Genomic DNA, 15,800 nt, shown 5'->3' with positions numbered 1-15,800 from the left:
ATGCCACGCTGCATTGAAGCAGCCATTTCTGCAAAAGGATTCCCGACCAAGTATTGAGTGCATAACTGTACATGATTATTTGAAGGTTGACGTTTTTTGTATTAAAAACACTTTTTTTTTATTGGTCGGATGAAATATGCTAATTTTGTGAGATAGGAATTTTGGGTTTTCATGAGTTGTATGCCAAAATCATCCATATTAAGACAATAAAAGACCTGAAATATTTCAGTTAGTGTGCAATGAATCTAAAATATATGAATGTTAAATTTTCATCATTACATTATGAAAAATAATGAACTTTATCACAATATGCTAATGTTTTGAGAAGTACCTGTATATGTGTGCCTTTTCACAAGCCCCCATAAGTTTAAGCAGACATTTTCATGCTTGAGCCCTGCAGATTTCTGTTTCCTCTTCAGGTTTGTCTCAGTCATGGCTGCTTTATCAGCTCTCTTTAACTCGAATTAAAAACCTCTACAGTACGTTCACAGTAAATACAGGCTGAACACACCATAAAGTCACACAAACCATGTCCCTCTCCCCCACCATCTCCTCCTGCCGCACTTTGAAGTTCCCTTCTCAAACCTTTTGGAAGAAGATTAGACCAGCTGTAAAACAGAATAATTAATTAATTAAGCCAAGTCAAATCTGAAACACTGTTTGTTTGTTCGCCAATAGAGCAGACACAACAGACCAATTTCTTTCCTCCTGATCCAATGAAGATCAAAGCAGACCTGGGCGGGGGAGTATGCCAGAAATGAAAGGCTTCAACCCAGGGAGCTTTTACCAACTTTTTGGAAAGGAGCAACATTTGGGGTCCTGCTGTCTGATCGTTCGAGGTGCTCAAAGGGAACATTGTGCGTGAGGGGTAAATCTGTTCGGTGGCAGGCTCAATATGGTGAGGAGATACTTATCATGGAGCTAATGAAATTCCAGGAGGAATAACAGTAATCTGCTATCACCCTCCTCCCTTTCTGACCCCTTCATTATCGCAGACAAATGAAGGTGCTGCCAAGGAATTGGCCGTCCATCAGATCCGAGGGGCAAGACCAAAACAGCCGGGGCTGGCACCCTCGATGCTTTCTGCACATGTGTAGAGGGCTATTTTTTACACGCACACAAACCCCAGCAGGTTGGGAGAGCTGCCACATACTATGAGGAGTCGGCTGATCTGAAAGGCTGGTTACACATTACTGGGTCTCATACACACAAACAGCAGAAAACTACTACAAAATGTCCAATACGGGAGGAGCCATTTCCAAAATATAACTTTATATTTCCAGCAATCACTGAGGTTCTTAAATACTCCCAAGTATTTGCCTTTAATGTATTTTTAATTTATAATCCGAAACATGTTTAAAAAAGGTTTTTCTAACCTAACATTTAAATTTAAAAAAATATTTAAAAGTCTGTTTATGCTTTTGCATATGAATGCAGTTAGCAATAATGAAAAGTATCCATTGGCATCTTTTATCATTGACATCATCTTATTTATTTTGCCATTTTTGCAGTAAATGTCTCTTTTAATTCCCCCAAAATATACTCTAGATGTTCCTCCTTGCGCCTTAAAGCAAGAAGTCTTTAATCTGCTCTGGTTGATCTTTTTGTGTTGGTTTTCGGTCTTTTCCTCCTTATACTCTACTTTTTATATCACTTGGTGTAATTTATGGAGGGGTTATTATGAGTTCTTTAAAGTTGCATTAATGTGGTAGGAGTCTAACCACAATTTGCTATTTAACAAGTGTTATATTTGGTTTCTTATGGTAACAAGTCATTGGAGGTTAAAGTACAATAATTTCGGGATGTGCTGATTATTGGTATTAAGCTGTACCTGATTGACTGAAACGTTTAAGAGGTCAGGAAAATTCCCAGATTCTCACTGTTGGGTCCAGCCATGGAGTACAACATTTAATGGCCAGTTTGATCTTTTCTGAAATTGTCAAAATAAATCACAGTAACCTACTTCCAGCACAGCCAGGAACAGAAGGAGAGTGGACTTCCCGTGACAACAATGTTTGAATAAAAACCCCACGTTCCAACAAACAGATCTCTTTCCATGTGAATTACAGACAGGAACCCGGACAGGAGAGGCACCAAAGTATTGCTGGCAAGCAGACATAACTCTGCAAACCGGAACCAAGAGTGTCACACGATCATATGCAACAAAGTTAAGTAATGATTTGCTGTTCGAGTATCTGGCATTCATTTATATAAAGGGTGTAATGAGACAAGCGTGACTTGACTTTTCTTCTGAGGACTCCAGAAGCATCCCTAATTGAAGCGGATTTCCCCCACGGCCTGGAAAAGAAGGCCCGTACCGCATCGCACACCTTCCTACGTTCACGTCCAGGTAGCAAGAGCTACACCACCGCATTGTTGCCACTCAAGGAGCCGACCGTGCCTTGTCATACATTTCGGCCAGGCCAGCTAAAAGCCCTTACCCACAGCTATAGAGGTTAGCTGCAAGCTAACCCTTTGTTTACCCAAACGTGGATGTGTGGTTAAACAAAGGACAACTTCTCCTCATCTCCTCAGCATGGTTCACTTAAGAGTTAGTGCTTGGGCAGAGAACATTACTTTAGAGTTAAATTATCTAAATAATGTCCGTTTAATGACGTTTGTTTTTGTTTGTGTTGAGAAACTCAGCTACATTAAGTGCTAGCAGACTAGCACTGAGCTAAGGATTTGTTCTGTGTTGTTTTTAAAGTTAAGACAAACTTTATTTAAAGGGTGGTTTTTAAACACAGAAGAAGCCATAACGCGTCGTCCACGTTTATGCATTTCACCCCTTTTATTAGTGGTATTTTAAAGGTATGTGTTTGATTCTGATGACAATTGCTATAAGCTTCTTTTGTTGGGTCCAACCGCTAAAGGCTAAGAACACGTGCTCTCCCAATTTATGAGTCAGCTGAAGATCATTTACCCATAAAGGTTGTTAGTTCTTATTCAAAACAATATCTCCTTAAATATGATTTTAATATTTCCTTTATAATATTTCTTTAAATATTATTTTAATAGATAAAGGCAGCTAATTAAACACAGTTGAGAATTAGTCACCCAGAAGGTTGGTTTTATTTAGCAAATCATTCTTTAAAATATTATTTTATTAAAATAATATTTTATCTGATCTTGCACTGTGAATGGTTGTTTGAAGGTATACCAATTATTGCCTAATTTAGTTCCAAGACCAACTTAACTTCATTGCCAGATTCTTCAAGATAATCCTTGGTTCTGAAACATAAATAACATTGCATGGTAATGTTGCATCACTCCTTTGGTCATGGTTTTCTTTGATTCACTTGTTTATATTGTACATTGCCCATAAGAGCTCCTAATTCTTTAATTTTCATGGTAGTTTAGTTGGGTTGTTTTAGTATAGTAAAGAGTTTGTTGATTTAAATATGTTTGACTTTGAGTTAACTTATTTTTGTTAATAAATTCTTATATTTTAAGAAATTGTGTGAATTAATTCTGTCTGTACAGAGTTTTGCTGTTCAATAAAGCCAGAGCTCGGCTCATCCCTTTTAATTTTGTCCTAATACCATTATTTAATACTATTTAATAAAATATTAAAGTATTAATATTAAATAATATATTCATATTCAGAATCACAACATCGCTTTTCCTGTTAATTGTTTAGGATTAATAGAGCAATAAAGTCTAATTAGTAACATCTATCTTCAGGGAAAGACAGCTTTGGCCAAGGCACATTATCTCTCCTCTTTCTGCTACAGCCCAGTGAAGCTAAACTAAAATGAAAGTAAAATTTATTATCCTTTTCTTCCAAATTCTGGGCCGGTAGTTAAATGGTAGATATCAGCCTGCACCTCACGTCCAACACAGTCTTTAAATGGGAGGGAGACTTTTTCCATCCAGAGCTCTTAATCCAGGATCACATAAGAAAAAAATATGGAGGAACTGAAGCATTCTGCCTACAACTCCTGAAGAGAGACAGATAAGGAGTGAAGGAGGTGTTTGAGAGCAGGGCAAGAGGGGAGGTCAAAAGGGGACATTTGAGAGTGGATGTGGAGTAAGGAGAAAGGGATGAATGACAAACAAGTATGTAAAAATCAACTAAATCCAACCACAACAGAACAGAATTAAAGTGGATATTGGAGGATAATCATCTAAATGAGTTGGTGTTTTACATGAGGATTAGTCTTACCTTCTAAACGATAGTGTTCATCAATGATGCCTTCACCACATGCCAATGAGTCCTACAGAGACAGAAAGAAAGAACAAAATATACAATGTCACCATTTTGCACCCTAATAAAAGAAGCAATCATATTTGTGCCAAACAAAGAGCAAAAATCAGCTATTCCAAAGAGTTGACTTCCATCACAAGCAAAATGCAAGCATTTAAATTACAGCTTGTACATAGCTATAAATGAACAAAGTTTGACAACTGTGCTGAGCCTAAACAGCAGTGGAAAGTTTAACGGCATGGTAATTGTAGGGCTGCAACAAAATGAGTAAAAGGGTGGCAGTTAAGATTTCAGATTACAAAAGAAGAATCTAAATCTATGTCTCTGACTGTGTAATGGATTCTGAGCAAGTGATCCGGTAGTAGGGCTATTTCTGTGTCTCACTATCATCAGCGAGAGATTCGTGCAGTGGGGGGTTTGTTTTCATCTTTATTTGAGACCCCATGTCTGTTGGTGCATACCACATAGACCGAAGGGACAAGTGATCTCCAGGCTTAGCTGTGGAAAATATCAGCCTCCGGTATCCATGTGGTGCTACAGTCATTTGGTTAAAAAACCATTACTCACCTGCTGACAACCACATAACATTCACACACAGACAAAGATCTACTAGCAACATTTCAAATGTATACAAACTGTCTCCTAGCCCTAGTTAGAGATTTCTGGTTGAACAAAAGTGCCTAAGCATGCATTAATGATAACGATACTGAGACACCTTTCCTTTTGGGATATGTCTCTACAAGTTTTGCAGATCAATACACTAAATTTCTGCCTATTAGTCTTTGCAAAACAAGATCAAGCTCCGATTGGATGTAGCACCTTTGTCAACAACAATTTTAAGTTAATGTTACAGCTTTTTATTGGATTTGCCATTGGAAGCTCCCATTGTTGTGTTTAGGTGCTGAGGAAAAATAGTATCCCCACAGCATGAGGCTGCCACCTCCATGTTTCACAGTCGGATGGTATGTTTAGAGTGTGGAGGGTTACTTCTCCAGCACACATACCCTTTTGCATGTTTGCCAAAGAGGTATAAGCACCATCTTCCACATGTTTACTGAGTCCCCTAAATGGCTTGTGGCAAAAATTCGAATTATTGCTCCTTGAAAAATGCTAATTTCTGGAGTGCACAACTAATAGCTGTCCCATCAACAGAGTCTCCCACATGGGCTGGGGATCTCTGCAGCTCCTGCAAACCGTTGACCTCCTGGCTGCTTCTCTGATAAATGCTCTCCAATCTTGTGCTATACGCTTTCATTTTGGGTTGATAAACTGAACAGTGCACTGTGAGATCTTAAAAGCTTGGGATATTGTTTTAGGATGAACTCCTTTGCAACTGTGTTTGCATTTTTTGTAAATGCATCAATAAAATCTTTGATAGTTATCAAAATGAAATAATCCTTCAGGCTTATTTATTGAAAAATTCTAAACGGGAATATTATTAACAGTTATCAAACCAACTGATTATTGAGTACATCAGGTCTCTACCACTGCAAATGATTAGCTTTATAGAGTGACCTATAACTACTACATAGACTGTGTCCTTGAATGCACATGCAAGTACAAGGCCAGTGTCGTTATCATAAAAAAATTGGTATACGTGACAGTGTGTCAGTGTGAGAGAAAATCTGTATGATCCAGAGAGGTAGGAGGTCAGATATTATGATTCTACCCTTCTGAATCTCATGGTGGCCAGAGTGTAGCGCTGTGGGTGGCCTCAGTTACAGAGTAGAATAAACTTTATGGAGACTTGAGGGCGGACATTGGCTGAGATGTTGCATTACTAGAAAACATCTTATTAGTACTTAGATTTAATCAAATGCACTGCCTAATGTTTATCTGCTTTAGTTTAAAAAAACATACAAAAATGTAGAACAAAATATTTGTAAGGCACATATATATTCAGAGCCTTGTGGTTGGTTCATCTTGTCCAAATTTTAACGTCAGTGCTGTGCTGTGTTAGTCTGGCGCTGGTTCATTCAGAATATTTTTTCAATGCATACATTTTTAGGTACATTCATATAATTTGTGTTTGTGTGAGATTAGCACACGTTATAATATTTACATTCAATAATATTTTTTGTAAACCATGCTACTAGTGCAGCTAAACCCCTCAGCCTGAGATGGCAATGGTGTATCACACCAAGCCTCCAAACTTCCTTAAATCTTCGATTAGCTTTCTGAACTTTGGCAAAATATTTGGCTTCAGCACACCTCTTTCACTATAAATAATCATGCCAGTTTCCTGATATCACAAGCCTATATATGAGCAATCAGCTTAAATACAATGTGTTGAAAGAGAGAAACCTGTATAAACTTGCAGCATGGCTTGAAGATCCATGTTGGGAAAACATTCTCTAAATTATATAGGCTCAGCTATTTAAACTAACGCTTTGACGTTAACGTTTTGAATACAGGACTCTAGTCAAATGAGAACAAAAGCTAACATTTTGACCTAAAATGACATTTATGGTAGTAAACTAACATTGCACAGCACCCTCAATACACCATCCCAACTGTGAAACATGGTGGTGGCAGCATTATGCTGTGGGTATGCTTTATACAGCAGGGACAAGAAAGCAGATCAGGGCTGATGGGGAGATCCCGGAAGAAAGGTGATCCAAAAGATTTGGGACTGGGAGAGAGGTTCCCTCTTCCACCAGAATACCAACCATATACATATCATTCAGGGGCTACATGGAATGATTTAGATCAAATAATACTGATGTGTTAGAATGGCCCAGACAAAGTCCAAACCTAAATCCAATTGAGAATCCATGGCAAGATTCAAACTTTAACTATCATTATTAAATTCCTGCACACAGTCACATGGGAGTCATAAGTTTTAGGGAAAAGCAAAGAGCTGGTGACTTCTGTAGGACCCTTGTCAAGTCAGGGATCACAGAAGTTTCAATACCCTCCTAACTTCAAAATGTAGTACAACAACATATCCATGTGCATGATAGAGATTAACTCTGGTAAAAAGAATTAAAGTTTCAGAGATTGGTTTCTTACTGTTTCTGCCTATTGTTTCAACTTAATAATAAATCTTTTTCAAACCTCCAGCACTGAGTCGCTTTGGTCAGATGTGCAGGGTTCAGGGCACAAGCTAACCCTTCTTCACTGCCCTTGAGACTAGCTAAAACAATTTTCCAGGCATGGGATTTAATGGTGTGTGGAAACAAGAGCGTGAAGCATTTTGCTTTCAATAGCAGCCAGAGTCTTCAGAGCTTCTTCGTGGACTCATCACAAGGAAATGCCCCAGTGTGTTTTAAAGCAGTTAAATTCCCATCAAAAAAGTGATTTATTGCTGAACCTCTTAACTGAACTCAGTGTATCTGTGCCATTCACAACCCATGATCTGCAATAATCATCAGGCAGAAAAACATGTGTGGTCATTGATGTCCCAAATGGGATCACTTCTTTCTTCAGCAGAAATGTCAGTTATAACAAAAACAAGCCATGAATCACTTTTTCTCAATAAGAAACCAGCAAGAATCCAGAAGAATTCATTACAGTGTACTAACAGCATCTGACGAAAATTCATAAGGTAATACTTAAATTTAAAAGCTGCAGGTTTTATTTTCAAATCTAGGACACATCTTCCATCACTTTATGCTATTAGAAAATCATGAGATGGTAAAATTATTTGTAGAAATTCCAAAGACTATAATATTTGTAAACTTTGGATAAATTTCCCACTTCTCTTTCTCAGCTGTACTTCCAGCACTCTCTGTAATCCTTAGCTTCTTGGAAAACATAATTCTCTGCCATAATACTGTACTTATACATTAGTCACTCTTTAAGGTCTCTAAATAATCAGTTGGGGTATTAAGCTCTATAATATATTAAAACATTTAGCTTCATGTAAAAACGCATTGTTTGGGAATCCCCTGACATCTGATGTACCAGAAGGGACACAGAGCTCTACCACCGTTTCATCTGGACATCAGGTTCATTGATTTTCTACCACAGAAAAACCCAGTGTTTTGGGCATCAGAGCGGAATTATAACGTAAGAGAATGAAGGACGTCTTTTATGGTACCATCGATACCTAGGACCAGGAGGGTGAACAACACGGACAAACAGCAGCATCAACAATAATGTTGACTCATCCAGGCTACAGCAGCAGAAGCTATTTATACTTAAGATCTCTAATCATAAAACATGATTTCTCTAGAGTTATAATTGGGTATTTGGTAGAGTTGGACGGATTCACAGAAGCAGACTTCTCTGTAAAAATAACTGAACAATGACCAGCTATTAAAATACAAATATCTTTATCCATATTGAGCAAACAAACACTATTGTTTTAATAAAAACAAATCATCAGATGACTACTAACGGTAACATTGGTTGGCTCCAAGCCAATTACAAGAGACTTTGACCTCTCATCTAACCATAACTACTGATAGCCCCCGGCTGGAACGAAACAATATTTGGAGTCGAGTTATACATTTTCAATCTTCTCCAAAAATAACTTCAAGGCATTTGTAGGCATTTGCTAGTAATACTGGAGTGCTCACTTTGGCTAAAAAAACATTCTATATAATACTGAGAAACCATTAATAAAGACCAAAGTCACTTCCAGTCTTTCCCTAGGGACTCTGATATAACGCAGACATGGTGGTACTACCTTTATCATAAAACATGAACCTTGTTGTCATCAAAAGCGCTCATTGCTTCAAGATATTTTGAAAATGAGATTAACTTTAAGTTAATTGTAAATTACCAGAGTGCTCATCTCCTGTCCTGCTCCTACTAACTATGACAGGCATAAAGCTAAACCATAAAAGGATTCCGCTCAGTGCATCCAAAACAAAGACAGTTGAACTGGACTGCTATGGATAAAAGAGAAGCTTCACTTGGCGCAGGCCAAGAGTGAAACAGAAAGTGAGCCAGACAGCGAGCTCATGCTGGGAGGAAACAGACTTGGTGAGTTAGGACACAAAGTTGCTTCTAGCGTCTCTCTAGCTCTGCCTTACTTATGCCTGTAGACACGTTTCCAGTGAGCCAAGTTTTTTCTTTGAGTCTGTCACTGAAGCAAAAGGGTACATTAAAGTGCAAAGTAATATGTACTTGTGTGTGATTGTGGGAAAGTCCCACAAGGTCTCTCAGTCTCTATGCCGTCTGCCTCCATGACCCACCACACAGGCTGACAATTTATGCGGCCGACGACAGCTCCCCCTCATCGTGCGCCAGGGCTCAGTGGAGGCAGGCCTCAGGAGCAATGGCAGCACTACTGGCACTCCATCAAAACCCAGGAAAAATCTCATTAAGGCTGCAGCCGGGTGCCTCCTGCTCTGTCCTTCACCCGGTTCAAGAATACACCTTCGGGATTGCAATGTCCAGATCAATGGTTACAGATGAACAGATATTAAGTCAAACAGACAAGAAAAGTACACTAACAGAGAAGATTCTTTGTTGCTTAGGTTGCTGACATTCACAAAAACAAAAAGCAAACGTGATTAAACAGACTGAAACTAAACATTAAAGAACTTCCAAGGTTCATACTCTTACTAAGACCATGTTGTTCATATCCACATCAAGTAACATCCAGTAACATGACAGTTGAAAATTTACCTGAAAAAAAAAACAATGTATATTCAAATACATTTTGTGAAATGTGAAAAGCACCTTTTGAGTCACATCCACTAAAGGAGAAAGGACCTACCATATATGGTTTATGACAGTATCAGTATGTGCACCGTATGGAAATCTCTCATGGTAAAAACAGAATGGATTGCAATCCTGACAAAAAACACATTTTTAACCGGAAAATTTGTACATTGTGGGGCCTATTTTTGTTGATCCAGCACTTTTGCTCCAAAGGTTATCTACGCAGAAAACATGGTTGAACCCCATGGACGAAATCGCAAATAGGAAAGACAAATTTCTCCTCAGCAGATTTTGACCCCAGATTTCAAAGCAATTGGAACATTGGACTTATGGGAAGGAACAATCCAATGCTTTAGAAAGAGGACACAACACAGTTTATGCTGGGGCAATGTCTGATTTCTTGAGCAATGAGGATCTACCAGAGCATCTGACCTAAGTTTTTGTTTGTGAGCCTGAAGTTTCTCTGTACTTTTATTTTCATGTGTCTTCTGTAGGTAAAAAACATCTGCTGAAGTCCAGATTACCCAAATCAGTAACTTCTCTCTCCAAATGATTATTCGGATCAGTTGTGACCATTTTTTTTCTCAATGTCTGAGCCAAAGGAAAGAGAGATTGTTAATCTGCAACAGCTATCTGATATATCAGTAATATAACTTTTCCTCAGAAACTGTAGCTGGGCTAGTAGACTAACACTGACAGCTACACTATTGTTGAGTTAATCCCTCATGAGTAAAACCAAACTGATCGTGCGGAAAAAGATGATGCTTAAACAACCGCTGCATCGCTCGCTAATATAAAGAAGGCTTTTCTGGTGACCTGTTGGCAGAAACTGTCATGGTTTGCGGTTCTGAAGGACCAAGGCGGTGCACGTTGGATGGATTTAATTTAGACAGAATGATGAACTTGCAGACGAGAAAGAAACTCAGGTACCAAGGAGACGACAAGGACAACAGTCAACAATGAACGGACAGAAAACAGGAACTTAACTAAAACTAGAGGGAAAAGAACTACAGGAAAACAAGTTGGTGCATTTAAAAAACACAAACAGGTGAGGATCATGACAGGATCATGCTGACGTATGCCTGTGCACATCAGAGTACTAATACTGATCAGACCTGCATCAAAAAATATGTCTATTTAAATGCTGCCAAAATTTTATTGCTTTTGTTACACGCAGCCAATTGTGGGAAATTTCAGGCAGGCTAGGATTGTGACAGAGCGCTGTTAAATCCCTCCATAGGGTGTGGCTTTTTAGATCTCCAAGTTACGGCTATCAGACATTTTTGATAACTTCCTCCCCCCACACAACAAGTTGAAGACTTGGAGACAATTACTACTTTTGTCTTGGGTGGCCAGTGTGTTATGGACTGATGCCCACGTTTGTCATTCAGTTCAATTCAATTCAATTCAATTCAGTTTTATTTATATAGCGCCAATTCACAACACATGTTGTCTCAAGGCACTTTACAAAAGTCAGGTACATACATTCCAATTAATTGTAACAATTGAACAGTGCAGTCAGATTCAGTTATTTATTCAAATTGGTTAAAAAGTTTTTCTGTCTAAGGAAACCCAGCAGATTGCATCCAGTCAGTAACTTGCAGCATTCCCTCCTCCTGGATGAGCATGTAGAGTCAGTGGACAGTCACTGGCGTTGACTTTGCAGCAATCCCTCATACTGAGCATGCATGTAGCGACAGTGGAGAGGAAAAACTCCCTTTTAACAGGAAGAAACCTCCAGCAGAACCAGGCTCAGTGTGAGCGGCCATCTGCCACAACCGACTGGGGGTTTGAGAGAGCAGAGCAGAGACACAAAGAGAACAAAGATGCCAAGTCTAACGTAAAGAATTTCCTCTTGAGTATTATTAAAGAAATCCTGATTCAGATTATCATCACTCTTGCTTTTTTCTTTCATGTTTTTGTACGTATGTTCCAATTTTTAGACAGGGAAATAATTTATATTTACTGTGAGAGTCAAGCCACAGACACAGTGAAAAATGTTTTTAAAAGGGTGACATATGGTCTTAAACAATGACAGCTTCAGTGTACATTAATTTGTTCTGAGCCAAATAAATCTTCAGCATTTAGCAAGTAGGAGTGATTTTGATTTATTCTGTCTGATTAATGGAACAGTTGTATTGCATGTGGATTTTAATAGAGGACAAGTGCACACAAAGGCCCAACGATATATAACAACAAAAAATTAACTCTTATTAGGATTACAGCTGAAAATCACCTGTTTGCTGTTCCTCACAAAACTCCTCAAGAGAGAAAGTGAGTAAACTAAGATTCATCAGTGGTAGATTTAAAGGACTGAGCAACATGACCCTTGGAATCTGGAGTGGTGCCCATCCTGCAAAGTGTGGTAAGAGTATTGATGTAGCTCAAGGAGAGAAGAAAAAAATCACTAGGAGTTATCATCAAGCAGTAGTTTAGACCTGGCTCCTGGCTGCTCTCACACTTCTTTAAGCTGGAGCACTCCTCACCTTCCAGCAACATTAAACAGCCTCATTCAAAGCGCCACGTAGCAGTAAAACATGACGCCCCAAGATGGAGCCAAGATAGAAGGTGTTGATGTAAGGTGGTGAAGCTACGCAGTGCCTCTGAGTGAAGCTTCAAAGGGGATCGTTTTCACACATCAAATAAAGATCTCAGATAATCATATAGCGTAGCAAAACCGATGCGAGACGGTGCCGTTTACAGTAGAACAGGAGATTGGGATGATTTTCAGACAACACCTTCACACTAAAAGCCGTGACATGCATGTTATGCATTTCTCTTCAGCAACATAATATAATTCTGGTTTTTTTTTCAGACTTTTAGGCTTATTATGTGATCCAATGAGGCAAGATAGTACATTTGCTCAAAATTTTACAACTGGTCATATGCACAACAGCCATGTCATGTGCACTATGCACAGCCAAAACATTATCGTATCTTTTCTGTTTTATAGTTTAACTTTATGCCTTTGATAAGAAATTCAAAGCCTATCCACAAGTCATATACTGTAAATCTTTTGATGTTGAGCCTTTAACACATTCCAGCTAACCAAAACATAATCTTGATTATTTTAATGTGAAGCACTCTGCAGTATTGTGCTTTTGTAAGTTGCATTATGAAATGATGCTGTCTCCTAGTAAAGTGCCATACTTAAACTGAATGAAAAACAACTATGTAATTATTGGGGCTTTCTAATTACTTTCCAATAATAAGATGCAGCATTATGATTTGATGTTGCAACTTCAAAGAGGGACACTTGCAGACTCGGTGGCCCCATGCCCGACACCCTTCAGTCATGACACACCCTCCTCTCTTCCTGCACCCCAGAAAGGAAATTATAGCCATGGAGTTGGGATCCATCACCAGGCAGGTTGGAGTAAGCAGCTCCATGATTAAAGCATGCATGGTCAGCAACAGGCACAGCTAAAAGGGTTTGAGAAGGCTATAAGCTTACCACACAGGTCATGCTGAGATGCTCCCCACATGCACACACAAACAACCACACGCACACACAAATACAGATGCATGCCGTCATATTAAATTATAGAATAGCGCTGTGAAAAAGCATTTCTGTTTTAGCTTTTCTGTCAGATTTACATGTCTCAGATGATCAAACTAATTTAAACATCCCAAAAAGATACCCTGAGAAAATACCAGAAGACGTTTTCAAACGGTGTTTCTACATATTTAGAGAAAAAAGTGACCCAAACCAACCCGGCCCTATGTGAAAAGTAAATGCCATCGTAAACCTAATAACTTGTTCTGCAACTATTGGTGGCAACAACTGCCATTCAATATTTGCAATAACTGGCAGTAAGTCTTTCACATAACTGTGGAGGAAGTTTTCGCCCACTGTGCTTTGCAGAATTTTTTTAACTCTGCCAGATGGGAGGGTTGTAGAGCCTGTCTAGGGTCATGACACAGTTTCTCAATCAGACTTTATCCCGGACTCCAAAATCTTTTTGTTCGTCTCTATATAAAGCCAATTAAAGATGGATTTGCTGGTGTATTACTGATCATTGCATAACCTATGATCACTTGAGCTTCAAGTGATGAAGGCAGAAACCAGACAGCTTCTATTTAAATGATTTCTTAATTGTACAGGACTGTCAGAAATCAGGCCTGGGTGTGTCTAGTGAAACTGAACTAAGCTTTCCAAATATGGTTTATCACAGGTAATTTATGATTTAACATGGGGTAGGTTGCTTTTGATAGCTGTTTCACCTTAATAAATTAAATAATAATGAATGTTTGTGAGTGAAACCTGTACGTGTGTGGTGTGTTGTGCTTGCAGTGTGACTGGACGCCACCACACACTGTAGGACCAAACCTGTTATATCTGCGATTATCTATCTTCACCTGTGGGGTCTCTTAGGTTTTGAAAAATAGCCGACAGTTTGAAAATCCTGCCGAGTGAATCAGGCATTAAGTGTGACTCGAGTTGAAGTCACAGACATCTCTGCATTATACTGGATCATATTTTAATGCAAATTAAATTAAGCTTGGGTTATGGCCATAAAAGAGACTTAAATGACATGAGCTGTCTCTTTGCTAATTGATTTGTTTGTTTATTTGTTTTGGGCTTTTTTTCAGAATGCACATTAGCTGATACTGGATGCTTATCATTTCTTCACGTTGGATTTACATTGCAGTCACTGCTGGTTACATTAAGTCACTCACTTCAAAGGCTGCCTCCTGAAAAGCCCCGTGGAATTTTAGAAGATTTAAAGCCCTCATCTTTCTGTTTCAGAAACATGTTGATTTAAAAGTAATCTTCGTCCCCTTTTGCTTTCTTGTGTTTCATGTGTGAAGTTGGCCAACACTTTAACAACCTGTTTAAAAATCTTTTACACCTAGAACAAAAAGCATTTATAGCTCTGGAAACCCCTCAGGCGCCAAGTCCTACCTGTTAGTCAATGTAATAGTCCTTATTAGCCTTTGAAAAATATGTAACCGCAGCAGTTAAGATTTATTACACTTTTTATCAAAGCTGTATCTCAGCAGAGAGGTGAAGAGGGAACCTTTGAGATCAAAAGGCTTTTTGCCATTGACGCTGTTTGGCACAAGGTGGCTAAACTCTCGACTCAACTCTTTGTTTCCCACTGTAGGTTCTTGATATGTGTTTGACTAACTTTGGAAAAGTTTCAAAAAGACGTGCATCACCTATCTTCAAGTGTACGATGCAGATGATAAAAGGCATAGCAGTGTGATTATCCATGCAACTATTAAGAGGAACACCATATGAAGAACGCCACTTTAATATCCTTGACAATAATGAGACAAAACCTGTGTAGGTCTAAAACCTAAAAAATCGTACAGCTGCACAAGTCTTTGTATCTGTACTATCATATTAGTCCTTATAAATTAGAGCAAAACTGCTACAGTTACTCTATCTGCTAAAAGCAGACAAATACATGACACTTAGGCTGAAACGTACCACCTTGATGGCTGCGTCATAGTCGAAACCATCTATCTAAAGAATGCAGAACTGCTCAATATATCAAGACACAATCGACACTGCAATATCAATTTGTCTGCACATTTACCTCCAAAAAGCCAGAGAGGAACTTCAATCACTGACGATTTCTATAAAATGTTTTCCACATGTAAAATGTTTACCTAAAGCACGATTCTCCAAAATGTTTGTTGGCCATTGAGTCAGATAAAAGTATTGCCAGAAACAACAAAATCATCAGAACGTGTTTTCCACCAGCCAATGAGCTCCACTTTGGGAAATTGCATTACCTAATAAAGACATGTTCTGGGAGTGAACAGATATGGTTTTTCACTTTGTTTTGAATTAACGTTCTAATCAACAGGTTAGACATGAAGCTAAAATGGTCGAAATCAATTATAGCTTTTAAGTCTTCATTCAAAACACTATAGAGACCAAATGATCCTTGAAAAGTGAAGCAGTAAATTACAGGAAAATTTGGTTGTTATAATCAGATGTTCGACAATTGCTCCAGATGACAGT

General features: G+C 38.6%; 1 protein-coding gene across 2 annotated transcripts in view; it reads right to left on the bottom strand.

The window, feature by feature from the left end:
- The window catches only part of nkd1 (NKD inhibitor of WNT signaling pathway 1), a 47,869-nt gene that overhangs the window by 20,941 nt on the left and 11,128 nt on the right, over nucleotides 1-15,800 (bottom strand). For both annotated transcript variants that reach the window (XM_047363535.1, XM_047363536.1), the window contains exon 4: nucleotides 4,166-4,217. In XM_047363535.1, coding sequence (XP_047219491.1) covers nucleotides 4,166-4,217 — 52 coding nt within the window. The remainder of the gene's footprint in view (nucleotides 1-4,165; nucleotides 4,218-15,800) is intronic.

Source organism: Girardinichthys multiradiatus, chromosome 4 (genome assembly GCF_021462225.1).
Source record: "Girardinichthys multiradiatus isolate DD_20200921_A chromosome 4, DD_fGirMul_XY1, whole genome shotgun sequence".
NCBI lineage: Eukaryota > Metazoa > Chordata > Actinopteri > Cyprinodontiformes > Goodeidae > Girardinichthys > Girardinichthys multiradiatus.
The sequence above is the reverse complement of the archived record's forward strand: the minus strand, read 5'-3'. Positions and strand labels throughout refer to the sequence as shown.